Source organism: Chaetomium tenue, assembly GCF_020726465.1.
Source record: "Chaetomium tenue strain MPI-SDFR-AT-0079 chromosome Unknown F5144scaffold_4, whole genome shotgun sequence".
NCBI lineage: Eukaryota > Fungi > Ascomycota > Sordariomycetes > Sordariales > Chaetomiaceae > Chaetomium > Chaetomium tenue.
The window spans coordinates 1,581,445-1,607,183 of record NW_027117332.1 but is presented as its reverse complement, the minus strand read 5'-3'; the positions used below and the strand labels follow the sequence as shown (position 1 = coordinate 1,607,183).

The window sequence follows — 25,739 nt, the reverse complement described above, 5'->3', positions numbered from 1 at the left end:
CGCAGCCTGCAAAGAACCCCCCAATCTAGCTTTGGAGTCACCTCACCCCTCATCTTCATAAGGGGAAACCTCAAGTCTTTGACCAAAAATATGACTTTGGCATTTCTCTCCTACCATGGCCCCCAAGCTTTCAGTGCCTTCAGATCCGAGCGGCCAATAGCGTCGCCCTTTCAGACCAAGCACATCGTTTAAGAAACCACAAGGCTGCCTCGGATGCCCTGCTCTGCCAGTGCTTGCAGATTTACGTGGTTTGCTGGCCAGGCTGTGTGCACTAACAGGCTCTCCGCTGATTTACTCTACTGCCTATCTACCTGACCTGCCTGCCTTACCACCTTACCTTGCTTAAACTTGCTACACTTACCTATCTTCTACCGCGCCTCTTCCTCTCGAAATTATTCTACCATTTCAAAAACCGCATCTGGAAAACTTCAGTAGGGAGAACTTGCTTCCAAATCCCCCCAGAACCATCATCTTCGAGTGCGCGGGTGATCCAAACCTAAGTCTTTGAGGATGGATACATCCTCCTCCCCGGCCTCGGCCGTCTCTTTCCCTTTCGCTTCAGTTACCGACAATAGCGGATTAAGCCAGGCCACGTCGAATGCCATCGACACGCACTTGATGGAACTCTCGGCGACTCGGAGCCCAGCCACGACTGACAGGCAAGGCACAGTACTCGCCATCGTAACTTTCCCCAAAGATGACAGCTTAAGAATGGCCTGCGACGGGAAGCGGTGGTGCCAGGACATCCAGCTCCGCATGAGCTACGACAAGCTCGTCAGTCTGGAATCTAAGAAAATCGACGAGATGTTCACACCTAGGGCCCAGGCCCGCTTCCGTCGACGGCACGGCTTCGAGCGCGAGTTGCCGCGCGGCATCAAATTCATTCTGGATTTCACCCCGCCAGCAGAAGGGGCCGAACTGGCCGAGCTCACCGCCGCGTTGTGGCTGCCTCAGATGGTCAAGATCTGGTTTCTGGCCGGCCAGTATTTCCCCAATCCCATTCTCGAGCAGGCTATCGGTCATCCTAGCCGCCCCCTAGCCGACAAAGCTGTGGGCGCGATACTCACTCTCGGTCACGACGATGTTTGCAAGAACCTCACGTGTACGTACGGCCACGCACGGGCAGCATCTATCGGTGTTGTTCACCTTCTCCCGCTAACTGTACGTGCAGGCCTGACAGACTACACTGAGTGGCAAGGCAAGGACTGGATTCCCGGCATCGTCGACGATCTGGGTCCCGGCCAGAGCCATATCCCCGCCTGGCGCAAGGTAGAAGACTACTGCCCGATCCGGCACCGGGTCGCCATTGTCCGCGTGCTCAGGGCCATCAACGGCGATGGCCTTCTCCTAAACTCGGCTGTGCGCCTATGGACCGTTGCCCAGGTGGCCATCGCTCTCGAGGTGCCACAGGTTGTGGTCGACCCCGTCACCCAGTGGCTTGTGGCTCCTCCAAACACCAAATTCATCGAGATCTGCCCGGAGATCGCTTTCCGGCTGGCTTACGCACTCAAGATTCCGAGTGTCCTGACCACCGCGTTCAAGATACTCGTCAACGAACTTGCCGTCGACTACGCTTCGTCAGGCCCGGTGACTTCCAAACCTCCGATGACATGGGCCCAACGCCGCCGGGACGAATACGGCGACTACCCTTCCGATCCGGTTGAGTATGCCAGCCGCGCATTTGCCGAACGCATGGGCGAAACGCTCAAGATGCTCCAGTCCGACGACGTCTTCAATAACCTCCTAAACCCCATCATGGAGTGGGAGAAGCTGCAAGCGTACGGCGCCACCATCACTGCTATTTTCGCGCCTAGCCACCCCCTCTTAACTGCCTACAACAACCTGACTGCCGCCCTCCTCGCTACCTTCCATGAATGGGTTGACAACGCCCTCAACCTCAATACGCTCAATGCCACGAACAGGCTCCGCGAAGAACTACTCGAGGCCCAGCGCAGACACTACGTCCCTAGCATCAGCCGCAAGCCCCTCCTCGGCCTCTACTGGACCCTCAACCCCACTCAAAAACTCCTTACCCCTTTCTTCTGGAACCAACTGATTTGGATCCACCCCTACGACCAGATCATGAAGACCGAACACGATGGCATGCCCCTCTTGGAGCACGTCGAGAAGTTCAACCTCGAACTGCAGCGCGCCCTGGCCGAAGCGGTGGCGCCCACCATCGCGCACCCCTACGATCCCGCCACCATGGACCCCATCGAGCACCGGCGCGCCTTCATCGACGGCGCATCAGACCCCGACGGCCCGGCAGCCACCAACCCCCTCGTGGTTACGGCGCTCGACCAGACACCCGCGCGCCAGCTGATCCCCGAACTAGTCACCTTCAACCCAGCCCGCTTCTACCACGTGCTCAGCCGCGAGACGCGGGCCCTCGGCGACCGCCACCTGCCCAGCCACACGATCTGGATGCGCGACAACGAGTCCGCCACCAGCATCCCGCTCTTCCTCTCCGACCACCAACTCCTCTCCCTCGACGACCGCGAGCTCGGCTACCTGCCCATCTGGGCCGACGGCCTCGACGACGGCACCGGCGGCGTCTTCCAGGACCACGTCCCCTCCACCGACATGGGGCCCTCCGAGCCCGGCCCGGCCTACCACACCGGCCACACCACCGCGGGAACCGCCACCACCGTCGGCACCGCCACCGACGCCGCCCCCGCCTCCACCATCGCCCCCTCCGACCTCGGCGTCGGCAACCTCGCCCTCAGCAGCCACAACACCACCTCTAGCCGCACCGACGACTGGATCATGAGCACACCCACCGCGGGCCGCAGCCTAGCCGCCCACCGCAGCAGCGGCACCGCTACCAGCGGCACCATGGACATGGAGGGGTCCCGTGGCGCGACGCCGACGCCGTCAGAGTCGTTTACCATGGCGGGGGAGGAGGAGGATGGGCTGTATGCGGACGCGAGGTATGCGCAGCCGGCGGGGCATCAGGCGCAGGGGTTGGCGATTGAGAGGTATGTGGATGAGGTTGAAGGGGAGGGGGAGGGTGGTGGTGGGGGGGTGGAGGAGTTTGCGTGGGATTCGGATGAGATGGAGTTGGATTTGGATGAGGGGAGTGCGGATGAGGATGAGGATGAGGATGATGGGAGTTCGACGTTGGATGGGTTTGAGGATTTGGATGTGGATGGGGATGGGGATGGGGATATCCAGGTGGAGGATGCACGGTGATTCTGGGGTTGGGAGGGCGGGTGCCGTTTCTTGGGTGGGTTGGTTGGTTGGCGGTGGGATGGGGGTGGTTACGGAATGGGATAATAGGTAACCGGGGCTGGCGTTCAGGATCTTTTTCTTGATGGATGGGTTGGGATTTGGCTTGGTTCCTCTTTTTACTTCTTAACATTCTTTTTCTCACCTTTATCCTTTTGTGTATTCTTTATCTTACAGCTTTCTCTCATAGACTCGGGATAACCTTCTAAAAGCAACCAAAAGGAATACAGCACACGATCACGAAGCACATATATCACCGCCCCGGGCTATCCATATCACGCGTGCTTTGGGGATCTAGGCAATTTAAAGTCCAGGAGGATAGCATTCACCGCCAGTAAAACTGCAGCAGGTGGCACATATTTCTTTACATTGTACATGATGACATGTATTCAACCTGAGCTTCATCACATACACCACCCACTCCCACACCCCCCACTATCCCCGATTCAAGGTATTCCCACTCCCCTTCGGATTCGCCTCGACAAACTCATCCCACTCGCGCGCCTTCATGGTCTCAGCATCCGCCTTCTCAATATCATCCTCGTCCGGCTCAGGCCGATGCCAGCTCGCCTCGCCGCCGCCCTCGATGATGCCGCCCCGCGCCCGCTCCTCGTCCAGATACTCGTCGATGGTCATGGTCGGCAGGTTGTGGCCCGGCCGGAACACGCCGCGCGCCAGCTCCTGCCGGTTGCCCAGCAGCGTGAACGGCTGCAGCGGCTTGCCCTCCCGCGAGAGCAGCGGGCCGCCCCGGCCCAGGCCCCCGCTCAGTGGCTGGTCGAGGCGCTCGCTGTAGCTGTTGTTGTTGTTGTCGCCGAGCCCCCCGGCTGTGTAGCGCTGCCTGCGACGGGCGTCGTCGTCTTCTGCTGCTGCTGTTGCTGCTGCCCCGCGTGAGTCAGAGCTGCCGTCGGTTTGTGGGGGGGGTGCGAGGGCTAGGATCTCCCACTCCCGGTTGAGCCCCTCGAGCGCTTGGAAGGTCATGTGGGTGCTGTAGTGGAGGTGGGCGAGGTGGACTTCGCGCACGGCGTCCTCGTCCCCGCCGATGACTCCGCCGCTCCGGTCGTCCTCGGTGCCATACTCGGGTCGGCGGCGGAGGTATTCTAGCTTGGTGCGGAGCTCTTTTTCTGTCTTGAAGTTGGCTATCTTGGCGTTGCGGCGGGCTTCGGGGTCGGAGGCGGATATGGTGCTAAAGGTGGTGGGTTCATCGGTGTATTGCTCGTGAGTTTTCTTGTGGGTGGGTGATAGGAGATCGTAGCTGTCGAGGAGATGGAGATAACGTTCGTAGGCGTCACGGGCGGCGGAGAGGATGCGCTTGCGCTCTTGGGGTGACGAGGAGGGCAGTCTCTGGGTGACCTCGGCGAGGTGGAAATTTATCAGGAGAAAAGGTAGGTCGCTGGTTGACAGGTCCTCGAGTGACTCGTTCGGGCTGAAGATGGAGAGAGCGCCAATGAGAGTAAGGCAGTCCCGGTAGAGTTTCACTGCCGAAGATATTGTGTCGGCGTATTGTGTCGAGTTTGGGGGAAATGGAGAGTTGGATAGGGCAAGACGTTTAGATTCTGCATCGGCGAAGAGGACCTTGAGTGACCGAGGATCGTCGTCCATGACTCTAGCTTTTAAATTATTGTCGTCGGGATAGGTGAAGTGGTGGAATCAAGGCCGTCGTCAGCAAAGTTGAGCAGAGATTACAGTTCAGATTGGTTTCAATCCGCCTTGGTGGCTACGGTTACAGTAACGGGCCCAGGGGTCTGGATGGCCTTATCTTATCGTAGCTCTGCGATGGCGGGGTATTTTCTCGAAAGCAGAAGTGGGGTTAACAATCCTTGCCAAGCATATAACCAATCCCTGCCTTATTGGCCCTCCCAACTGCTAACTTAGAGCGCAGTGGGTGAGTGGGTGGTGTCATTCCATCTCATCCGATGTTGAGCTCGCATCTTCTCGAAGCCTGTACTTTCTCGGTTCTCCATGAGAAATTTAACCCTTTGCTGTTCACACCTACGGCCCGTGTTTGCTAGAGGATTACGAACTTTGCCTGCCGCAAAAATGGCGCTCTACCCAAACCAAGATGGGGACAAGCTAATATGTAGGTCATCATTAATTATTAACTCTTTTTGCTTACCTTAGTTCATCACCCCATCCCCATCATCGCTAACCCGCTTATCTGAACTGCTCACTCACACCTCTGTGCTTACCTCCCACAGTTGCTCCCGCAGGCGCACCCCAAACTTTCGAAATCTCCATCGTCCCAACCCAGGCAGGCCAGTTCCTCAAGACTGAGCACCTCGGTGGCCTGAAGCGGACCGACCTAGCCCCCGACGACCCCATCCGGCAATTCCACGCCTGGTTCGATGAGGCATCCCAGCCCGGCTCAGGGGTCCCACACCCAGAGTCCTGTACTCTCTCCACGGCGCAGCTCCCGTCGGGTCGTGTGTCGGCCCGCATGGTGTACATGAAGGAGCTCGACGCCAAGGGGTTCGTCATATACAGCAACTTCGACACGAGCGGCAAGGCCCGGGACTTGTTCGGGACCGAGGATGGTTCGAGCACCGGGAACCCCTGGGCGTCGCTGGTGTTCTGGTGGGAGCCGCTGGAGAGGCAGATCCGGGTGGAGGGGAGGGTGGAGCGACTGCCCGCGGCGGAGAGCCAGGGGTATTTCGATACGCGGGTGAGGGGGAGCCGGATAGGGGCATGGTCAAGCCGGCAGAGTGCGGTGCTGCGACCAGATGCGAGCGTGGAGGGCGACGACGGCCGGACGATGCTGGACAACTGGGTCAAGGAGACTGAGGCTAGGTTTGAAGGTGCCGACCATATACCTGTGCCTGAGTTCTGGGGTGGGCTGAGGATCGTGCCTGAGCGGGTTGAGTTCTGGCAGGGGCGGCAGAGCCGGTTGCATGACCGGTTTGTGTATGACCGTACTAAGGGGAAGGACGGCGGCGATAAATGGACGCTAGAGAGGCTTAGTCCATGATGGTGGGCCTCAACTACCCAAGTATCCGTCTGATGTTCAACACTCACCCGGATTCAAGAAACGGTTTGATGGCCAATTCTTCCGATACCGCATTCACAGTTAAGCGAGTTTTAGCATCGTGAGTCGATAATCGTGAGTCTTATTCAGTACCTTGTCTCTCCCCCGCCTCTGTGCCGGAAGTAGAAGTTGGGCAACATCACAACCTTGAAGCCGCGAACTGAAGTCTCTGAGCTGAGTTAGGTATCGAAGGCGTTGGTAGGCCTCAGCTCCGTTTGTATTTTTATTTTATTTTATTTGGCCTATAAGGATTCCTCTTTCATTTTAACTTCGCTGGAAGCCTGCAGCTGCTTCCAACAAACTAAACCCAAACTCCGACCCCATTCTCGTCATTCACACACCTCTCTCCCTCTCTCACACATAACCCAACCCGTTCCCCTCGCACCTTCCATCAAGAAATCACAACCACAAATCTGATATTCCTAGAATGAATTGGTAGCCCGAATCGATACAAAACTTTATTCACTTGCTTTTCTTGCCCGCCTACTTTCTTGCCCGAGATTGGCACGCTCCTGCTCTGCACCACCACAACGATGAGCGCAGAAATGGAAGAGGCATCGTCGGCACTGCCGCGATTGCAGTCGCATTCTCCAGTGGCCGATATTGACTTGATGGATATCGATGAGCCGGCTTTGAACCGCTCATCTGAAGAATCCCCTGCCACTCCCTTCGACGATGATGCTTTGGCCAACGCTGGGGATACCGACCAAGAAGATGATGATCCCGATACCAAGAAATGGATAGTCAACGATCCGCGGAAGCCGCGCAAGATCTCTGAGAGGAAACGAGCAGATCATGCCGCCTTTGACGTGTGGATTGAGGAGAACCAGCAGGACCTTTCTAAGGGTCTGGATAAGTTTATTGTCGACGACGACGGCAAGACTTTTCAGTCGCTGATCAGGGACTTTGAAAACAAGCGCATCATCACCAGCCCCCGTGACTACCAGCTCGAGCTTTTCGAGCGGGCAAAGACGCAGAACACCATTGCCGTACTCGATACGGGTAATACTTTCTTTAGAATGTTCTGTTTTTGGACTTCGCAGCTGACGCTTTCCAGGCTCTGGCAAGACCCTAATCGCAGCCTTGCTCTTGCGGTGGACTATTCAGAATGAGCTGGCGGACCGGTCTAAACGTCTTCCGAAGCGCATCGCTTTCTTCCTCGTTGACAAAGTGGCTCTCGTGTTCCAGCAACATGCCGTCCTAGCCTGCAACCTAGACTACCCTCTAGAGAAGTTCTGCGGCGACATGGTCGAGGATGTGACCCAAGATTTCTGGCACAAGACCTTCGACGAGAATATGGCCATTGTCTGCACGGCCGAGATTCTCTACCAATGCCTCACCCACTCTTACATCCGGATGGACCAGATAAATCTTCTGGTCTTTGATGAGGCTCATCACACCAAAAAGAATCACCCATATGCTCGCATCATCAAAGACTTCTACGCGGAAGTAAAGGATCTCAATAAGAGGCCGCGCATCCTAGGCATGACAGCCTCTCCTGTCGATGCTCAGATCGACCCAAAGATTGCCGCCGCCGAGCTTGAAGGTCTCCTTCACAGTCAGATCGCCACCGTGGCTGACCCAACCGCTCTCCACAACAGCTCAACCAAACTGAAACGCGAAGTGACGGTCGCGTATGATAAATGCTTGCCACAGTTTGAAACAGGACTCAACCGGGCCCTGAAGGATCTCGTCGGTGAACACCGCTTGTTCCAGAAGCCTTTCGCCTTCACTGCCGCGGCCCCCGCTGAGCTTGGCCCCTGGTGCGCCGACCGGTATTGGCAACTTTTCTTTCGAGAGGAGGAAGTGGTTAAGCTGGAGGCCAAGACAGAGAGAGAGATTCTCCGTAAATCTGCGTACAGCCAGGAAATAGCCGCGCAAGTCAACAAGGTGCGCGAGGCGCATAGGCTCGTGGACCAGCACGAGTTCGCACCCCCGAGTTCCGACCTCCTATCACCCAAGGTTGTCATACTACTGAGGATTCTCCGAGGTGAATTTCGTGGCGTCGACCACAAGCGACGATGCATTGTATTTGTCAGGCAGCGAAACGTGGCTTCACTCCTGACCGACCTGCTGCAGCAACCAGAGATGAGAATCCCAGGTCTCGAACCCGGTATTCTGGTAGGGCCCCTAAGTGAGATCAGTTGGGAGTTGCGATGCTGACGGAGGATAGGTTGGGGGTGGCCGTCCCGAGGCGAGCTACGACAACGCCAAAGTGACATATCGTGACCAGGTTTTGACCATCATCAAGTTCAAGAAGGGTGAGCTCAACTGCATCTTTGCCACCTCCGTCGCCGAGGAGGGGCTCGATATCCCTGACTGCAACGTCATCATAAGATATGATCTCAACAATACCCTGATACAGTACATCCAATCCCGCGGGAGAGCTCGCCAGGAAGGGTCGATATACATTCACATGGTTGAATCGGAAAATGAAGAGCATATAAGGAAGCTATGCCAAAACCAGCAGAGCGAAGATGCTCTCCGAAAGTTTTGTGAGTCCTTGCCGGAAGACAGGAAGCTCACGGGGAACAACTTCGACATGGAGTACTTTTTGCGCAAGGAGAAAGACCAGAGGCAGTACACCGTCCCGGAAACCGGTGCGAGGCTCAATTACAAGCAGAGCTTGATATGCCTGGCAGCCTTTGTGGCCTCGCTCCCACACCCGCCCGAGGTCAACCTGACCGCCGGCTACCTCGTCCTGCCAGTCCAAGGGGGCTACCAGTGCGAGGTGACATTACCGGAGTCATCTCCCATCAGGAGTGCGACTGGGAGGGTATACGGGAGCAAGGCGGTGGCCAAGTGCTCGGCAGCTTATGAGATGTGCCTCATGCTGATCAAAGGCAAGTATCTCGATCAACACCTGCGGCCCACCTTCACCAAGCAGCTCCCTGCCATGCGCAATGCCCGACTCGCTGTCAGCTCCAAGAAGAAGGAGCAGTACAAGATGCGCATCAAGCCCGAGCTGTGGTCTGCCCTGGGCGAGCCTACAGAGCTCTTTGCCATGGCACTGGCCCTGGCGGACCCAACTGCCCTCGCCCGTCACTCGTCTCCGCTCCTCCTCTTGACCCGGCAGCCGATTCCGCAGATTGCTTCATTCCCACTCTACTTTGGAAAGAACCGCTCCTCAGCAGTTCACTGTGTCCCGGTCCCTGGACGGGTTGAACTTGATGACAATCAAATCCAAGGGCTGGTCGCCGTTACCTTGGCCATCTTCAAAGACATATTCAGCAAGGAATACGAAGCCACGGCTGCCCAACTGCCGTACTTTCTCGCTCCGACGCTGTTGCAACATGACTCCGATTTTCCGTCTGTCACCGACCTGGGCCGGATTATCGATTGGGACGCAGTGACGTTCGTTCGGGACAACGAGCGCGTTGCGTATGCTTTTGGCAGCGAGCCGGACGACTTCTTTAAGAACAAGTATGTTGCCGATCCGTACGATGGTTCTCGGAAGTTCTTCCTGCGAGGCCGCCGCTACGACATGAAACCGACCGACATGGTCCCCGAGGGCATCGTTGCCCCGGGCCACAGGGCCTGGCGCGTATCGTGCAAGAAGCAGGATATCCTCAACTATAGCCTCAGCGCGTGGTCAAAGTCACGAACCTTCCTCACTCCGAGGGAGGACCAACCGGTTGTCGAGGCCGAGGTATTGCCCATCCGCCGCAACCTCTTGGATGACCACATCGGGGACGATGACCTGGAGCCGAAGCCCTGTTTCATCGTCCTGGAGCCCCTGAGGATCTCACCGGTAAGTGCAATTACATGGAGTTTATGAGCCCATGCTGACTAGGTTAGTTACCGGCGGACCTCGTCGCCATGGCGTATAACTTCCCAGCCATCATGCACCGCATCGACTCGAACCTTGTCGCCCTGGAAGCCTGTAAAATGCTTAATCTGAATGTTCGTCCGGACCTTGCGCTCGAAGCGTTTACCAAGGACAGCGACAACTCGGGCGAGCACGATGCGGAACAGATTAGCTTCCAAAGCGGCATGGGCAACAACTACGAGCGGCTGGAATTCCTCGGGGACTGCTTCCTCAAGATGGCCACCACCATTTCCATCTTCACCCTCATCCCGGACAAGGCCGAGTTCGAGTACCACGTCGAGCGCATGCTTCTGATCTGCAACCGCAACCTGTTCAACAACGCGCTCGAGGTCAAACTCGAAGAGCACATCCGCTCCATGGCCTTCGACCGGCGGAGCTGGTACCCAGAGGGTCTGACACTGAAAAAGGGCAAACGCAAGGACCTCACACGCCAGCACGTCCTCGCGGACAAGACCATCGCCGACGTCTGCGAGGCGCTCATCGGCGCGGCCTACCTGACGGCCCAGGAACAGACGCCGCCCAACTTCGACCTCGCCATCCGCGCCGTCACCATCATGGTCAAGGACAAGAACCACACCATGACGTCCTACTCGGACTACTATGCGGCCTACTCCCCACCGGCGTGGCAGACGGCGCCGTGCAACTCGACGCAGCTCGACATGGCGGCGCGCTTCGAGGCCCGCATGGGCTACGCCTTCACCCACCCGCGGCTTCTACGGTCCGCCTTCCAACACCCGACCTACCCGTCCGTGTACGAGAAACTCCCCTCCTACCAACGCCTCGAGTTCCTCGGCGACGCCCTCCTCGACATGGCCTCCGTCGAATTCCTCTTCCACCGCTTCCCCGGCGCCGACCCCCAATGGCTGACCGAACACAAGATGGCCATGGTCTCCAACCAATTCCTCGGCTGCCTCGCTGTCTACCTCGGCTTCCACCGCGCCATCACCTACTGCTCCTCGGCCATCCAAAAAGAAATCACCGAGTACGTGACCGAAATCGAAGACGCCCTGCAATCCGCCCGCGACGACGCCGTCGCCCGCGACCTCCCCGCCGAATCCTTCGCCCGCGACTTCTGGGTGCGCTGCTCGCGCCCGCCCAAGTGCCTCCCGGACGTGGTCGAGGCCTACGTCGGCGCCGTGTTTGTCGACAGCCGCTACGACTTCGCGCGCGTCCGCGCCTTCTTCGCCGACCACATCCGCCCCTTCTTCGAGGACATGCGGCTGTACGATGCCTTTGCCAATAAGCACCCTGTGACGTTCCTCGCGGGTATCATGCAGGGCCGTATGCGCTGTGCTGAGTGGCGCCTGCTGGTCAAGGATCTGCCGCCGGTTGTTGGGGTGGGGGCGGGGGCGGAGTTGGAAACGCCCCAGGTGGTGTGTGCGGTGAGGGTGCATGGTTTGACGTTGGCGCATGCGGTCGCGGCGAGTGGACGGTATGGGAAGATTGCGGCGGCGAAGAAGGCGATTCAGGTGCTGGAGGGGATGGATGCGGAGGCGTTTAGGAAGGCGTATGGGTGTGCTTGTGTGCTGGAGGAGAAGGAGTCGGTGGCGGTGGGGGAGGGGGAGGAGGGGGCGCGTTTGGAGGGGGGGGATCATGGGTCGGCGGTTTAGTTTTGCGGCTAACTGGGTAGCTAACCGGCTGCTTTGCCTGCCTTATGATTTGGTGGGTGGTTGCGGTTCTTTTCTTCTGAGGGCGCTTCCAACTTTACTTGGGGAGATAGTTATTCTACTCTTGCGTTATATACAGGGAGGTTTCACGACTGAGTTCCGTTTACGGGCACTTGCTAAGCTCAAACTCTGGAGGCAAGAGTGAGCGTTGCTTGCTCCGGAGATACATAGTCTGCGGTGCTGATCCGTTCATATTCGGGACTACGCGTGGCCTTGTGAAGACTGGAGTTCAGGAAAAGGAGCAAGATCTTTCCTAACTACCTGGGTACCTAGGACCGGATCTTCCGGTGCTGGCATCATCTTGGTTGTGTAAACCAATTTCGTGTATATGCAACTGCTCATGCACTCCATGTTGCATACATATGCAGGCAAAAAAGGGACGAGATGAAGCTGCGGCTTGGGGGCTCTTCATATTGCTTTGCATGCATCTGCCAATCCTACACCGCGGATAGTTACGGAAAGAAAACGGGTACACAACGGTCAAAGTACGCAACGGTAAAAAAAGAAAGAACCTCAGCATCCCGCGGCTGCGGTTGTCAGTTTGAGCTGAGGGTATCACTTTTTTTTGTGAGATACCACCACGTGGAATGTGGAATGGCAAAATTGTAGCTGAACTCCCGTCCCGAGACATGGTGTAGTACTGTGCACTCTGTGCCCTCTGTATGTATGTTGTGTGTGTGCGTGTAGAACAAACGCTGCATCGGAGAAATAGGCTGCAGCTGGCCATCGATATCTTCGGGAAACAGCAGCCAACTAGATCCGCAACTCGGAGAGATGCATCGAGTCATTTCCTGAGCCACTGGCAGGAATCAAGCAACTTGGCGGCGTTGTGCCTGTCGTACTTTCCTTCTATCTGTTTCTTTCGCCCACCTGACCGCCGTTCGCCAAGAAGAGGAAGGTACAGACTGGCGAACTAGTAGTACTCGGTAGTAAGTGAGGGCGATCCCGTGGCGAGTCCCATTGCCGTCGATGGTCTCAATATTTCGTGCCCCCACTTTGCTTGTTGTTTGAGCCCAGCTCGCTGCTGCAGCTTCACTGGTCAGGAATTCACTAGACGATGCCCCCATCCAGGACCAGGTCGCAAAAGAAAGAGAAAAACGAACGTTATGAGCCCACAACTTTTGCCGCCATCGTCATTTGACTCGCTGATCGTGATCGTAGACATTTGGTGGGGTGGATTCTTGTTGCCTTTTCCTCCCTCCCCCCCTCATTCTCCTTTTCTCCTTTCCCGAAAGTCGTGTGGTGGGTGGTGGGACGAATGTGCAACGTCTCACAATGCTGCAGGCGCCTCCCTTCCTCGTTTCCTCACCGCTTCCAAGTTCAAAATGATGTGACATCTTGCAGGTCCGTTGCTCTAGACAACTAACATTGATGGACAGCTCGGAGAAGTCGATATTATTCCCCTGTCCTGGAAAGCGTGCCCCCAAATGGTAGTAACCCTGCCTACCAGATCGCCCAAAGACGATCATGAGGGCGATCCCCACGATCGACCGAGCCAGGGTGAAAAGGGTGCCAAGCGTGGATTGGTGGGGGCAGTCAATCCTTGTCCCTGGCAACCCTGGCCGCTTCGTTGCGCTTTTCTCCTGCCAAGAAGGGTCTGCTGCTTCCACACCGTGTGAAATTTAGCACCTCGTGCACGATCGGGCAGGATCCATGACAGCGACAGGGAAAACAGCTTGGCATCTGAACCATCAGGCTCGAGCCAGGGTTTGCCATGTGAGTCGGCGACCTGCAAACAGGGGACGGAAGACGGCAGAAGAGAGGAAAAAAGCAATTGGGCAACCGGCAACCGTTTCTCAACCCTCGTTCGTCAATTCGATCTCGAAGGGGGTGGGCTGCGCATGAATCGTGCTTCCACAAATCATTTGAATGTTAATGCCCCGACAGCCCCGAGTCAAGGACCTTCGCTGCAACGCAAACGCCGGATCAAACTCCGTAACGAGGTCATTCTTTCGGTCCAAAACCTGCGCATGTCTCAGTCGAACGCGCCATCCTGCAAAAATGCCTGCAAAATGTTTCAACCACACGACTGCCTGTCAAGCTGCAAGGACGGCACTAATTAGTAAAATCGGTAGGTAGCGCCGAAACACATCGAGACCTTCCAAATGCAACCCGACCCCGCCCCTTCTGCAAGCCCGAGATGCAGACGCACAGACGGGCTGTCACAGGTTGTGGATTCTTCAACACGAGGTCCCCAGTCCGGCCAGCCTACCAGCCTACCAGCCCAGGGCAGTCCCGTCCGCCATGACGCCCCGTCGCCCACCGCCCGTGGACCTGCAGATGCGGATGCCACGCGCCGCCGTTTGGAGCATCGCGATAGGCTGCGGACGCCGTGGAGAGCATGCAAGCTCTGTTCGAACGAGAGGCAACGACCCGGGCGTGTCCATGCGTGCGCATACACTACTACACGCGCGCGAGTCGCCATCGAGACGAGTGTTTTTTCTTTCTGGGCTCTCTCGCTCTTGACCGTGCACTGTGCTGTGCAATCGAACTCGCCACTGATCTCCGTGGATGAATGGATGGATGACTGGATGGATGGCTGCTTGCTCCGCCCATCATCAAAACATGACCATGAACAAACCCAGGATAGCCCTCCATCAAGATATGACGACGACATGCAGCTTCCCGGCTCCGACTGCTCGTTACGGATCAACAAATCCGACAGGGGATGGGCGCCTCCCGTTCCAGGGGTCACCGGTCCTTGTACCACCCCAACGAACCCAGCTTGATGCAGTCCGATGGGTCCCCGGTAGACTTCAACAAGCGTACATACCCTCGTACGGCCATCCCGTCTTTTTTTGCCTCCAGCTGATGTATCCTTGCCAACCCGGCCTCACTCAACTCCGCCCTTTCTCCCCTTTCCCTAGTCTTTTTCCCCGACTTTCCCAAACCTCCTTCACTTCCGGCTCCTCCAACCCTGCCGAAGAATCCGGGAGGCGTCCATTACGAAGCACACGGCACGTCGACGAGCCCGGACTGAACAACGTGTGTGTGTTCTCATAACCGGTCCAAAGTTAGTTGGAGTTACGGCACCGGGCTGCCCTCCGTTACCGGCTGATGGCAGGCCGACCATCATAATGGGCCTCTTCAGCTTCCTCTCTCGGAGAACTGGGGACAAGCACAAAACCGGCGCCTCTCTGAAGGCTCTGCCCTACGATTCCAGTTTTTCGGTAGAAACACCCACTTTAGGTTAGAGAACATCCAGACCCCGGTACCGTACATGTGGTTTAACTCTTCCATTATAGGTGGATATTCCGTTGGCAGCAACTCGTTTGCCGAACCACCCCTCTCTCGGGAGCGTTCGACCTTCAGCCAGTCGGTGCTCACTCTAGACACCGACTCCGAAGATGAGCAGCCGGCTGTTGCTCCGAGACCCCCGCGGTTCCATGACGAGATTGTCGAGAGGCCGAACACAGCTCCGAGTGACCGTCCGTCCAGCGCTGCCCCTTCCAATGACGGCTCGAAAGGGGGTGGTCGGAGAAGGCCACCGCCACTCTCGTTTCGCGCCCCACGGGCCGAGATGGCCGCTCCTGTGCCCCGGCCTGGCTCTCGCGGTTCCATAAGCAGCATCACGAGTGTGTTTCGCCGCACTAAAGGCCACTCCCGGGTCAACTCCCGGCAGGACGCCAACAAAGCATTCAAGGACCTCCTCGAGGCCCAGTCCGAGATTAAGTCGGCCGACTCAAAGGCGAGGGTACAGGCGGCTGGTGCAAGGAACTACGGCGAGGATGTTGCCGAGAGAAATATGGGGCAGAATGGCTGCGATCTTGGGTCGGAGCATGTCAGGGCCTTTTATGCCCAGCCAAGAAGGGCTGATTCGGGGGATTTTCGTTCTCTGCCAGGGGGCAAGAAGCTGGACCCGTACAAGGCAGGCGTCCGGAGAAGGTCGGCGCTCCCAAACCAGTACGCCTTGCCGGCGTATCCCGCCCCAGAAAGCCCTTCGACGGTGGACCCAAGACGGTCTCGCAAGACGGACCTCGCGCGTCGCCGATCGGTCAGCACCTACTTGCCGCCGGGCTTGGGGAAGATAAAGTTCTTGCCGTTCGACCGTACGTCCGCATATCTTCGAGACTCCTCGCCGCGAACACCCACGCCGGAAGCCGAGAAATTGGATGTTACGGCTGCAGCGGTTGAGTTACCTACACCGGTCATACCCCAGCTGCCAAAGACCACACCGGCTCCGGCGAGTCGCAGTGCGAGATTCCGTGACTCGGTCGAGCTCGCAAAAAAGAGAGCCGAAGCATCGGTTCCAGAGGACAGCGTCGCTGATGACACCCCCGCAAGCGACTTCGCTGCTTGGTCGGCCAACCGCTCGCGCCGCTCATCGGCTATGCTGATGCCAACCTCGCCTCAGCGCCGGAATCACAGCTTGTATACACTGCGGTCCTCTGCCTCGTCTATTGTCAGCGAGGAGACTCTCCTTACTACTCCGCTTTCTCCGCCAAAAACCATGCCTGGTGATCAAGTTCAAGGCGCGGCAGAGAATCAGAACAACGATGCTTCCTCCATAGCTGGCTCATCACTAGCACCCCGTCCCACGACCGCCAAGTCCCATGAAGGTGCTGAAATTCCCTCTCCAAAATTCCTCCCCTTGCTCCCAGTCAAAGGGCCAGGCCATACACCCGACGTCGCCGTATCAGGCGACCAGGCCCTTGGGTTCCCCCCATCAATCCGTACCCGCAGCATGCGGGGATGGTCCGCCTCCTCGGGCACACCCACGGCCTGCGAGAGCAGCACCGCCGCGAGCATAACCACCAGCACCTTCAACCGTCCGCCCTCCCTCCACACCGCGGACACCTCAGTCGACTTCAGCATCGGCACCACCTCACCCAAGTTCAAGCCGGCACGCTCCTCCACCCATACCTGCTCCACCGCCCGCGATTCCGACTCGGACGCAGACTCTACATCCCTCTACGAGACTGCCGCGAACACCCCCTTCCGACCAGAGACAACGGAAGTGGGCAGAGCCTTCAACATCGAAGACTACCTCTCTCCGGAGCCCGACTTGAACAACACCCCCGCCAACGAAGACATAACCATCACCGCCGCCACCACCACCACCATCATCCCAACAGAATCAGCAACCGACAGCTTCAACATCGACGACTACCTCTCCTCAGATGCCGAATCCCTCACAGCCGCGACCGCAGCCGCCACCACCACCACCACCGCAACCTCCACCATCCATAGCCACCGCCGCCGCCCAACAGCCGAAGGCGAGGAATACCTTCTCCTCAAAGGCTTCGGCGCCGCCGGGACCCAGCTCCCCGGGATCGCGGACCCCTTCCCCCCTCCATCACCCTTACTACCGCCGCCGCCACCACGGGAGCGGGCGACACAGCGCCATAGTCAGCTGGCGTTGCATTTGCCGTCGCTTTATGGGCTGAGTGGGGATGGTGGTTCGCTAAGTGGTGATGCGCTAGGTGGTGATAGGCGGCGGTGGGCTGGAGCTGGGGCTGGGGTGGTGGGGAGGCGGAGGATGAGTACGGGGCGGTGGGAGAGGGATTACTACTGTGATTGGGATAAGGTGGGCACGGGTTTGGGGAGGAGGCGGTTTATTTTGGATACGGCGGCCGATGATGAGACTGCGTCTGAGTTGGACGAGGAGGAGGAGGAGGAAGAGGAGGATCGACGACGCAACATCATCAACAAGAACAATACCATACAGCGGGGGTTGGGGGATATGGATGATGCCGGGTATGAGGCCGACTATGTCGAGGACGAGTGTGAGTGCGGCGCGCGGCAGCGGCGGCGGCAGAATAGGAAGAAGCGGACCCGGCGGCTGTCGGCGCTGTATCGACTGGAAGGCCGTGAAGAAGAAGGAGGCCAAGACGGGTTTCAACTTGAGGAGCAGCAGCAGCAGCAGCAGCTGGAGGGGGCCCAGAAAGTCGAGGAAGAGAAGAATGTGGAGGATAAAGTGGCTGCGGCCGTGAGGTTGAGGAAGGAGGTTAGACGGGCGAGGAGGTTGGCGGGGCAGCCGTCGGTGGCTGGGTTGCGGCGGAAGGGGTCGGTGAAATAATTGAGGGAAAGGGATACCTCGATGGGAGAGGGACGGGTGGGTATGACGATCTTTGATGCTTTTTCCTTTTGTCTTATGGGAGGAGGCACTGGTAACATGCGAGCCACTGCCGCTTGATGGCGTCTTTAGGGATACCCGGGCAATGGAAACGGCGGAATCTGTCCGGGTTTATGGGGCTGGCAGCTCTCTGGAGGAAAGGACTGAACCAGGCATGGACGGGCCATGTTTTTGATACCCTGATGAGGTGGCTCCTTCGAGGTGGCTTCGAAGATATCGTGTTTAGACGACAACATTATGTACTTGAGAGAACAACTATTAATACGCAACAATACACTTCTTTCATCGATTGAGAACAGATCTCTACAGCCGGTCCAGGTCTAAACTCAGGACACCAGCGAAACCCCATCTATGAATATGGCCTCGTTCTAACTACCTAGTACAACATACCAGTCCTGATCCTCGCCCGCACACCACCCACCTAATCCAGACTCCCCGCCAGCGCAACGCAGCTAAACCTCAAATCCGCCGCCTCCCTCTCCAAAAACTTCAGCGGCCCCAACGCCAACGCCTTCTCACTCAACACATCCTCCGCCTCCTCCAGATCCCCCCTCCGCAACGGCCCCTTCCGCCGCCCATCCATCTCCCACAACCCCCCATCCGCCCCCTTCACAAAACACACATAATGCAAATCCACATCATCCCTCGCATCCGGCGCCGTGGTATCCCCCTTCTCCGCAACCCCCCTATGCGCCTTCGCCAGCTCCTCATCCCTCTCCAACAACCTCGCCCTCTCCGCCGGCCCCAACCCCACCGCCTCCCCCAACAACCTCCCCAACACACTCCCCTCCTGCACAAACCCGCGCGCGGCCCCATTCCCCGCGGCATGCAACAACCCCACCAGCCCGCACGCATTCCGAATCGTCTGCCGGAACCACACCACGGGCTCGTCCGGCCCGGAGCCAGCATACTCGGCGTGCAGGGCGTCTTCGGCCAGGCGGTGGGACTCGTAGGCGGCGGAGACGGGGAAGACGAGGAGTAGGGCGAGGGCGGGCCGCGGGATGAAGGCGAGCAGGGAGGGCTCGGTCAGCGAGTAGACGTCGTGGATGGCGAGGGCGGGCGAGAGGCCCAGGGTGTGCAGGAGGGTGGTCATGAGGTCGGGGTTGGCTTCGAGGGGGATGAAGGCCGGGGCGGTGGTGGGGGGGTCGGTTGAGGGTGGGGCGGCCATTTTGGTGGTGGGTTGGGTTGGGTTGGGCTGGGTTTGGGTGTGGCAGTTGTAGAAGCAGTTGGAGAGATGTGTGTTTGTTAGAGGACGAGGTTGAGTTGGGGTTTGTAATAACTATCGCGGGGTCGGGTGAGTCGGATGTTTTCGTGAGGATTGATGTAGTGGTGAGCTCACTCGAGTGAATGTGGGCGAACGACGATGGTTCTAGAACGGTAGTGTGATTGATATGCTTCAGAACTGGTAGGCGGCGGACCAAATTTGCATCGGTTGCTCAAGATGTTGTGGAATGAAGGAAGTTGCAAGTTGCCTCGGCCGACGCGGGGTTGTTCAACCTACATATGACCTCATGTAGAACGGTTGCCTTGACAATAAGGGTTAGGGTTATGGGTTTTGATATCAAGGATTCCAGCATTGGATAGGTATTTGTCGACAATCTGTGGAATCTTGCTTGACAAGAACATGATACGATGGCTAACCAAACAGACAGACGAGATCTGGCTTTTAATTCCCCAGACGGGCCTAAACCCAAACTTGAGTCGAGATTAAGATGCAATGCTTTTGAGATATTCCAATTCCAAGTTCCATCTATGCCTGACGCTTTCCATATACAAACAGCTGTATCATACATACAACGCCTTGTTACACCATCGTCTCGGACGCCGTCATCTACTTGCGCCTTTGTCATCGGTATCATACATAACCCCTACGTTTCACGCCTGCGCGCCCACATCGGCTCTCTGCCTTTCTCCCTCCGGTGCCGTCTCGGTCTCAACGTCCGCCTCCTCGGGGAACAGCGACACCGGCTCATTCCCGGTCAAGTCAACGAGCCCCTCTTCATTTAGCCCGACCAGGTCTTCCTCTAACGGGCCTAGCAAATCGTCGTTCTTCTTTTTGCTCATCTTCCCCATCTTCCTCATCCGTTGTCGCTTGAGGCGGTGCGAGTCCTCGGTGAAGCTCAGCTTCTCCAGATGGTCGGCAATCTTTTCCTCCACCATCGACTTGATCTTGAAGGCGAGATTCTGGCTCTGGAAGACGCCCTGATACCGGTAGCTCAGCCAGAGATACATGGCGATGGTGCGATGCAGCGACTCCAACCGCTGTAGATAAAGGACCTGTGCCGGGCGCGCGGTGGGGCGGACCTCGTCGAGGATGTCGAGATCGATATTCTTAAAGTCGAGGAGGTGGCCAGTGCCGAGATCGGCGACACACTTAGCAAACGACTGCAGGGCGCTGATCTGCTGGGGATCACGCAGGTTAACCGGCACGTTGAGAAAGACACAGCGGTCCGCCACGCTCAGGTCATAACCCTTGATGAGCTCACCGATCGCAAAGGCGTCGTTGAAGTTGCACATGTGGAAACGCGGCGACAGCCTGCTCAAATGTTGCAGCCGGGCGAGAACGAAGCTGATGGGCGTCCGGGGCGGGAAGTACGAGTAGAAGCGCTCGATGATGGCCGGCGGGGGGAAGACGCCGGCTGTGCGGATGGGTCCGGCTTCGGCATGGAAGGCTTTCTTGAGGGTCGGGAGGTCTTCGTCGTCAAGGGCCGTGATGAGGCCCGGAGAAGGCGCGGTGTTATCACCGCTCGCGGCTTGCGCGGCGGTCCTGAACCGCCCAGCGCGGCCACCTATCTGCTTGGTCTCGGGAGTGGTCAGGGGGCGGAGGTTGACGCCGTCAAACTTGTAGCTTGATTCGAAGATGACGCGCTTAATCTCGAGGTTCAGCCCCATACCGATGGCATCGCTGGCGACGAGGAAGTCGTAGTCGTTGTTGGGGTCGTTGAAGAGCGCGGCCTGGCTAGCGCGGGTCTCGGGCGGCAGGTTGCCGTAGACGATGGCGCACCGGCGACCTGTCGTTTTTTCAATCCCCGCCTTCAGCTGGTGGATGCCGAGCTTGGTGAAGGCGACGATGGCGTCTCCCTTTTGAAGGTTGCCAAACTTGCCCTTCAGACTTGTGTCCATCATCTCGAGCGGGTTGAGGCGCTGGTAGCGGTGCACCACGCACTTCTCCCCAATCCTGGCGCACAGGTCCTGAATGAGCGGCACTACCCGCTCCTCCCCGCAGAGGTGCACCTCCTTGGCCTGCACGCCGAGGAAGGCCTGTGTCCAGGCCCAGCCGCGCTCGTCGTCGGCGATCATCTGGATCTCGTCGATGACGGCGACATCGACCTTTGCGTTGAGCGGCGTCATCTCGACGGTGCAGCTGTGGAACCACGTATCGGAATCCTCCGGGATCCTCATCTCCTCGCCCGTGACCAGGGCACATGGCCTGTCCTTGGCCACGAAGCGGCTCCAGGTTTCGTGAGCTAACAGACGCAGCGGGCCGGCGTAGATACCCGTGCGCGAGCTCTCGAGGGCCCGAAGGGCGTTGTACGTCTTGCCCGAGTTGGTGGGCCCGACGTGGAGGTGGATGGTACGCTGCATCATGCGGGTGGCCGGGTACCATTCATAGGGGAAACGCAGGTCGGCGAGATCTGCGTGCAAGTCTTTGACACCCTTGGGGAAGTGGTCCCGCGTCAGGAAGGTCTGGAAAGCGTGCTTGAGCTCGCGTACCAGGCCTGGGACATCGAAGCGGGTGAAGCCGTTACGCAGGTCCCAGACCAGCGGGTTGAGCTCGCGGGTTGTTTTGCCGCCGTCGGTGGCCAATTCGAAGGCTCTGTCTAGTATCGTTTTGAACAGGGCAGACTCGCGGTCCAACTGGGTCTGGCTGGTGACGCCGAAAGATCGCCATTCGTCCTGGTTCTCAGCCCAAGGCCCCATTGACTCCAGGAGCCTGCTGAATTTGCCCGCGGCGACGCTGCCGAACCGTTTGTAGTTGCGCCGTATGAAGAAGGCCGGGGGCCGCGTGGCCTCCTGCGATTCATTTTGGAGCCCCGTACGCACACTACGCTCGGAGGTCTTTCTCGAAGGAAACGAAACAGGATTGGCAAATTTAGGGTTCTAGGAGACAAAGATATGTTAGAAGATGTTAGAATATGCAGGAAAAGAGAGTTGTCGTCGTTGAGGAACGAACGGGGGGAAGAGGTTTAGGGAGGAGGCACGAACGAGTTTAGCAGGCTTGGTAGAGCGCCATCGGTGTATAACGTGCACCGCGCGTTGAGGTGGTTTCCAGGCGGTCCCGAACAATGATTTCATGACCGCGTTGAGGATGTGGTTGGGACCATGCTGGTATTGCCGGTGTAGGTAGTTGCAGTTCGAGGGTGGGATTAATTGCTTGCACCCACTGGCACATTCTTGCCTTGCGAGACGCGGTCCGTTGAATCTTTTTTTGGACCCCCCTTCTTATCTTATCGCTCAGGCCAAGACGCAAGGGTTTCCATGGAGCCATGTCCCATGGATGTTTCTGAGCAGAGGACTGAGAGGTCTTGGCATAGTTTGAGCCCCACCCATCCTCATCCATCCCATCCATCGCTGCCTTGCTCCGTCATTGTGCAGTGGCGAGAGCGGCTTCCATTCCATCTTCCCAACTTGCGAACCCAATCCTGTGCCTCTTGCAGCCAACCGAATCAAAACCTCAAAAACCCAAACCCAAACCCAAAGCCCGTAACGACGACATTGTATCAGCAACGCAGTAATTCGGGCCCAAAATGGCATCTTCCTCCACACCAGCGACACCGCTGCTCTAGTAAGTTTCTCTTCAATCATTCAACCAACGACAGCCCAACCCAGGTAAAACTAACCTTTCCCTCCCTCTCCACAGCGCATGTGTCGCATACAACAGCACAATCCTCGCCGAGTGCACCACCTCGTCCGCCACATCCCAAGTCTCTTCCCTCGCCGCCCTGATCCTCCCCAAGATCGACCACGCCTCGCCCCAAAAGCTGACCTACACCCACGGCTCCCACCACATCCACTACATCTCCGCCTCCCCCTCGGAATACCCCCCCACCCAATCCACCGCCGGCGGACTCACCTACCTCGTGGTCTCCGACTCCGCCGCCGTCAACCGGCGCATCTCCTTCGGCTTCCTGGTCGAGCTCCGCCGGCGCTTCCTCGCGGCCTACCCGCCCGAAACAACCGACTACGCCTCGCAGCCCCACTACGGATGCGCGAGCTTCAACGGCGACACGCGGGGCCTGATGGTGGAGTACGGGACGACGGCGGGCGGGCGGGACGACGCGCTGGGCAATGTGCAGCGCGAGATGGACGACGTGCGCGGGGTCATGACGCGCAATATTGAGGGTTTGCTCGAGCGCGGCGAGCGCATCGACCTGCTCGTCGACAAGACCGATCGTCTTGGCCAGGGCGCTGGTGAGTTCCGCGTGCGTACGCGCGGGATTAGGCGGCGGATGTGGTGGAAGAATGTCAAGTTGATGGCGCTGCTGGCGTTTGTTGTGGTGCTGATCTTGGCGACCATCGTGGTGTCGGTGAAGAGTTAGTTAGGAGATGGGGTGGTGGTTGAGCAGGTGAAGTTGGAATTACAGCTGGTGGGGGGGTTCATGGTGTTTTTTGGGCGTTTGGAATTTGGCTGTACTAGATATTGTATAGGTCACTGCTTGCTTAGGGGAAGCCGGAGTATTTCGAGCCGTGCTTTATATTATTGATTCCGTTTATTTGGAATACCTTGCGGACTTTGCGCCTCCCTTTCCCTTCTATATCGGGTGTTCCGAACATCTCAAATTACACCCATCTTTAAACTTTCGTTATCACAACCCGTACACGTGAGACGCCTGTGCTGCCAATCCCAATAATAACATGGCCAACCAGGCCAACCTCTACGACGCCCCGTGAGATAATACAAGCCCTTCCCACCCAGTCCTCATAACCGTGGCCCTGCCGACTTGTCACTGCCCCACAGCGCATCCTTGTAGACGTAGCCATGTACGACCGGGTTGAACTCCGGGCCTGCTGAAATGGTGAATGGCGGCCGGCGCAGCTTATTTGTGAAAAAGGCGGGATGGCAGTGAGAGGCGTTGTATTGCGGATGCTGTGTTTTTTGCCCCCAGAGTACCTGGCAGGGAACCATCAACTCCTGCGCCGGCGGTGGTAGTGGTACCGGCGGCGGTACTTGAAGCGCTGCTGCCATGGTGGATGTGGTGATGAAAGGTGATGGTGGCCTTGGTGTCCCCAGGTTGATTGTGCCGAGGTTGATTAAATTCGGCTTATCAAGCTTGTCAATCAGGAGTTCAGTCAATCGGGGCCGGCTTGTTGTAACAATGACCGAGTGATTGTAATGCGCCGAGATGGGTTTCGCACCCTCGGTCTCAACAATCGCAAAGTTGAATGGAGTCGCTGTCAGAGGTTGCGGGAGAGGTGCCGTCCCATCAATGACGTCCGTCCCGTCTTCATGTGCAGCTGATTGCCGATGCTGGCCCCGCTTACCGGTTCCAGAAATACCAACGGTAAGTGGGTCCTTGATGCCGGAGCTCCGGGTGCGCTCCCCAAACATGGAGCTTGGCTTGGCTGAGCCGAGCATTCAGGGGTGTAAACAAATCAATCGCCAAACCGGACACCAACTATACTATTTGGCGTCATTCCCAGCAGCCTTTCCCTTCTTTCCATTCTTCTTTGGGGCCGCATTGGACCCCGTGGCCGCCTTAGCCGCCTTGGCCTTGCCCCTTGTAATAGCTCCGACGAGAGACTCGATCTCTTCAACCTGGGCCGCCTTCTTCGCTTCCTCCTCTCTCTTCTCCTCTTCCTTCTTTGCCTTGGCCCTTTTGACAGCCTGCAGCTTCTCAACCCGCTCAATCAGCTTGTCGCTCGATTCCCACAGCTGCTTGGCCACCTTTTCGTCATCCACATCAGTCCGCGCGCAGTCCACCTGCATACACTCCTTGATCAACCTGCCTCCGGGCACGCTCACCAAGCTGCCTTCCATTACCGCATACAACAGTGACTGCGCAGCCATCTCAGGGCTTTTGAGGAACAACCAAGCGAAAACGTAAAAGATCAAGTAGAGCAACAGCCCCCACAACGACCCCCTCGTAAGCCATCTCCTCATGCCCGGCGTGCGCGCCAGCCCCGGATCTACCAGCACCACCCTCGCCGTCATGGGCAGCTGATCCGGCCGCTTGTACGCGTCGAGATGCTTCTGGTACGCCTTAGCAAACATCATCAGCGCGAGCTTGCTCCGCGCATACGCCCACTGCGGCGTCCAGTCCTTCGCGTCCACCTCGGCGTCCAGCCTCGGCGACGCGATGTAGCTCGAGCAAGTCGGCACCACGATCCGCACGTCGCGGTCGAACGGCTGCGCGCGGATCGCCGGGCTCAGAATCCCCAGCAGGTGAAAATTCGCCAGGTAGTTCACCATCCACGTCACCTCCACGCCCTCCTCCGTCTCCACCCGCTTCCCACCCGGCGGCACCATCGTCGCCGCACACAGCACAATCACATCCAGCCGCCGCGGCGGCGCGTTATCGATCCAGCGAGTAGCGAACTGCCGCACGCTATACAAGTCTGCCAAATCCACCTGCTCGGCATAGATCATCTGATTCCCCGTGCGGGTGCGCAGGTCGTCGATGAACTCGACCAGGAACGCGTCGGTGGGCGGCAGGCGCGTCAGCAGCACGAGCTGGGCGCCGCGCCGCGCCAGCTCGTAGGCGGTGGCCGCGCCGATCCCCGACGTCCCGCCCGTCAGCAGCACCACGCGCCCGTGCATGTTGCGCTCCGCCGTGTTGGCCCGGCCCCCCGAGTACCATTTTGTGAGCGTGACGGCCGCGGCCGCGGTCGTGCATTTGAGGACGAGGTAGGGGTCGGGGAGCCAGGACGGGTAGCCTTCGAAGTAGAGGGAGGCGAGGAAGGGGAGCGGCATTGTTGTTG

At 58.0% G+C, this 25,739-nt stretch overlaps 10 protein-coding genes across 10 annotated transcripts; 6 read left to right on the top strand and 4 right to left on the bottom strand.

The window, feature by feature from the left end:
- The first annotated feature begins 85 nt into the window (after positions 1–85).
- F5144DRAFT_231372 (uncharacterized protein) lies at positions 86–3,533 on the top strand. Its single transcript, XM_066783233.1, has one exon. The coding sequence runs from the start codon at positions 511–513 to the stop codon at positions 3,190–3,192; it is 2,682 nt and encodes an 893-aa protein (XP_066642907.1). The 5' UTR covers positions 86–510; the 3' UTR covers positions 3,193–3,533.
- F5144DRAFT_572125 (TAP42-like protein) lies at positions 3,216–4,939 on the bottom strand. The gene has a single exon (XM_066788869.1). It carries the CDS (start codon positions 4,825–4,827, stop codon positions 3,664–3,666), a length of 1,164 nt encoding a protein of 387 aa, XP_066642906.1. The 5' UTR covers positions 4,828–4,939; the 3' UTR covers positions 3,216–3,663.
- Positions 4,940–5,265: 326 nt separating this feature from the next.
- On the top strand, positions 5,266–6,190 carry F5144DRAFT_602551 (uncharacterized protein; the record flags this gene model as incomplete). The annotated part of the gene is made up of 2 exons (XM_066791216.1): positions 5,266–5,305; positions 5,424–6,190. 2 exons carry the CDS (start codon positions 5,266–5,268, stop codon positions 6,188–6,190), a joined length of 807 nt encoding a protein of 268 aa, XP_066642905.1.
- Positions 6,191–6,485: 295 nt separating this feature from the next.
- On the top strand, positions 6,486–12,150 carry F5144DRAFT_648898 (dicer-like protein 1). Its single transcript, XM_066792956.1, has 4 exons — positions 6,486–7,249; positions 7,305–8,368; positions 8,421–9,998; positions 10,046–12,150. The coding sequence occupies exons 1-4, from the start codon at positions 6,781–6,783 to the stop codon at positions 11,684–11,686; spliced, it is 4,752 nt and encodes a 1,583-aa protein (XP_066642904.1). The 5' UTR covers positions 6,486–6,780; the 3' UTR covers positions 11,687–12,150.
- A 1,380-nt stretch (positions 12,151–13,530) lies between these two features.
- On the top strand, positions 13,531–14,717 carry F5144DRAFT_231060 (uncharacterized protein). Its single transcript, XM_066783230.1, has one exon. It carries the CDS (start codon positions 13,849–13,851, stop codon positions 14,470–14,472), a length of 624 nt encoding a protein of 207 aa, XP_066642903.1. The 5' UTR covers positions 13,531–13,848; the 3' UTR covers positions 14,473–14,717.
- Positions 14,647–17,825, top strand: F5144DRAFT_231085 (uncharacterized protein). Its single transcript, XM_066783231.1, has 3 exons — positions 14,647–14,932; positions 14,989–17,186; positions 17,244–17,825. The coding sequence occupies exons 1-3, from the start codon at positions 14,821–14,823 to the stop codon at positions 17,760–17,762; spliced, it is 2,829 nt and encodes a 942-aa protein (XP_066642902.1). The 5' UTR covers positions 14,647–14,820; the 3' UTR covers positions 17,763–17,825.
- Positions 17,826–18,092: 267 nt separating this feature from the next.
- Positions 18,093–19,301, bottom strand: F5144DRAFT_572107 (uncharacterized protein). Its single transcript, XM_066788868.1, has 2 exons — positions 19,159–19,301; positions 18,093–19,098 (listed from the first exon to the last, which is right to left on the bottom strand). The coding sequence occupies exon 2, from the start codon at positions 18,985–18,987 to the stop codon at positions 18,241–18,243; it is 747 nt and encodes a 248-aa protein (XP_066642901.1). The 5' UTR covers positions 18,988–19,098; positions 19,159–19,301; the 3' UTR covers positions 18,093–18,240.
- Positions 19,302–19,345: 44 nt separating this feature from the next.
- F5144DRAFT_572104 (P-loop containing nucleoside triphosphate hydrolase protein) lies at positions 19,346–22,264 on the bottom strand. Its single transcript, XM_066788867.1, has 2 exons — positions 22,026–22,264; positions 19,346–21,920 (listed from the first exon to the last, which is right to left on the bottom strand). Exons 1-2 carry the CDS (start codon positions 22,113–22,115, stop codon positions 19,695–19,697), a joined length of 2,316 nt encoding a protein of 771 aa, XP_066642900.1. The 5' UTR covers positions 22,116–22,264; the 3' UTR covers positions 19,346–19,694.
- Position 22,265: 1 nt separating this feature from the next.
- Positions 22,266–23,543, top strand: F5144DRAFT_532729 (synaptobrevin-domain-containing protein). Its single transcript, XM_066786974.1, has 2 exons — positions 22,266–22,605; positions 22,681–23,543. Exons 1-2 carry the CDS (start codon positions 22,568–22,570, stop codon positions 23,357–23,359), a joined length of 717 nt encoding a protein of 238 aa, XP_066642899.1. The 5' UTR covers positions 22,266–22,567; the 3' UTR covers positions 23,360–23,543.
- F5144DRAFT_648882 (uncharacterized protein) lies at positions 23,387–25,731 on the bottom strand (the record flags this gene model as incomplete). Its single annotated transcript, XM_066792955.1, has 2 exons — positions 23,387–24,124; positions 24,443–25,731. The coding sequence occupies 2 exons, from the start codon at positions 25,729–25,731 to the stop codon at positions 23,740–23,742; spliced, it is 1,674 nt and encodes a 557-aa protein (XP_066642898.1). The 3' UTR covers positions 23,387–23,739.
- Positions 25,732–25,739: the final 8 nt, after the last annotated feature.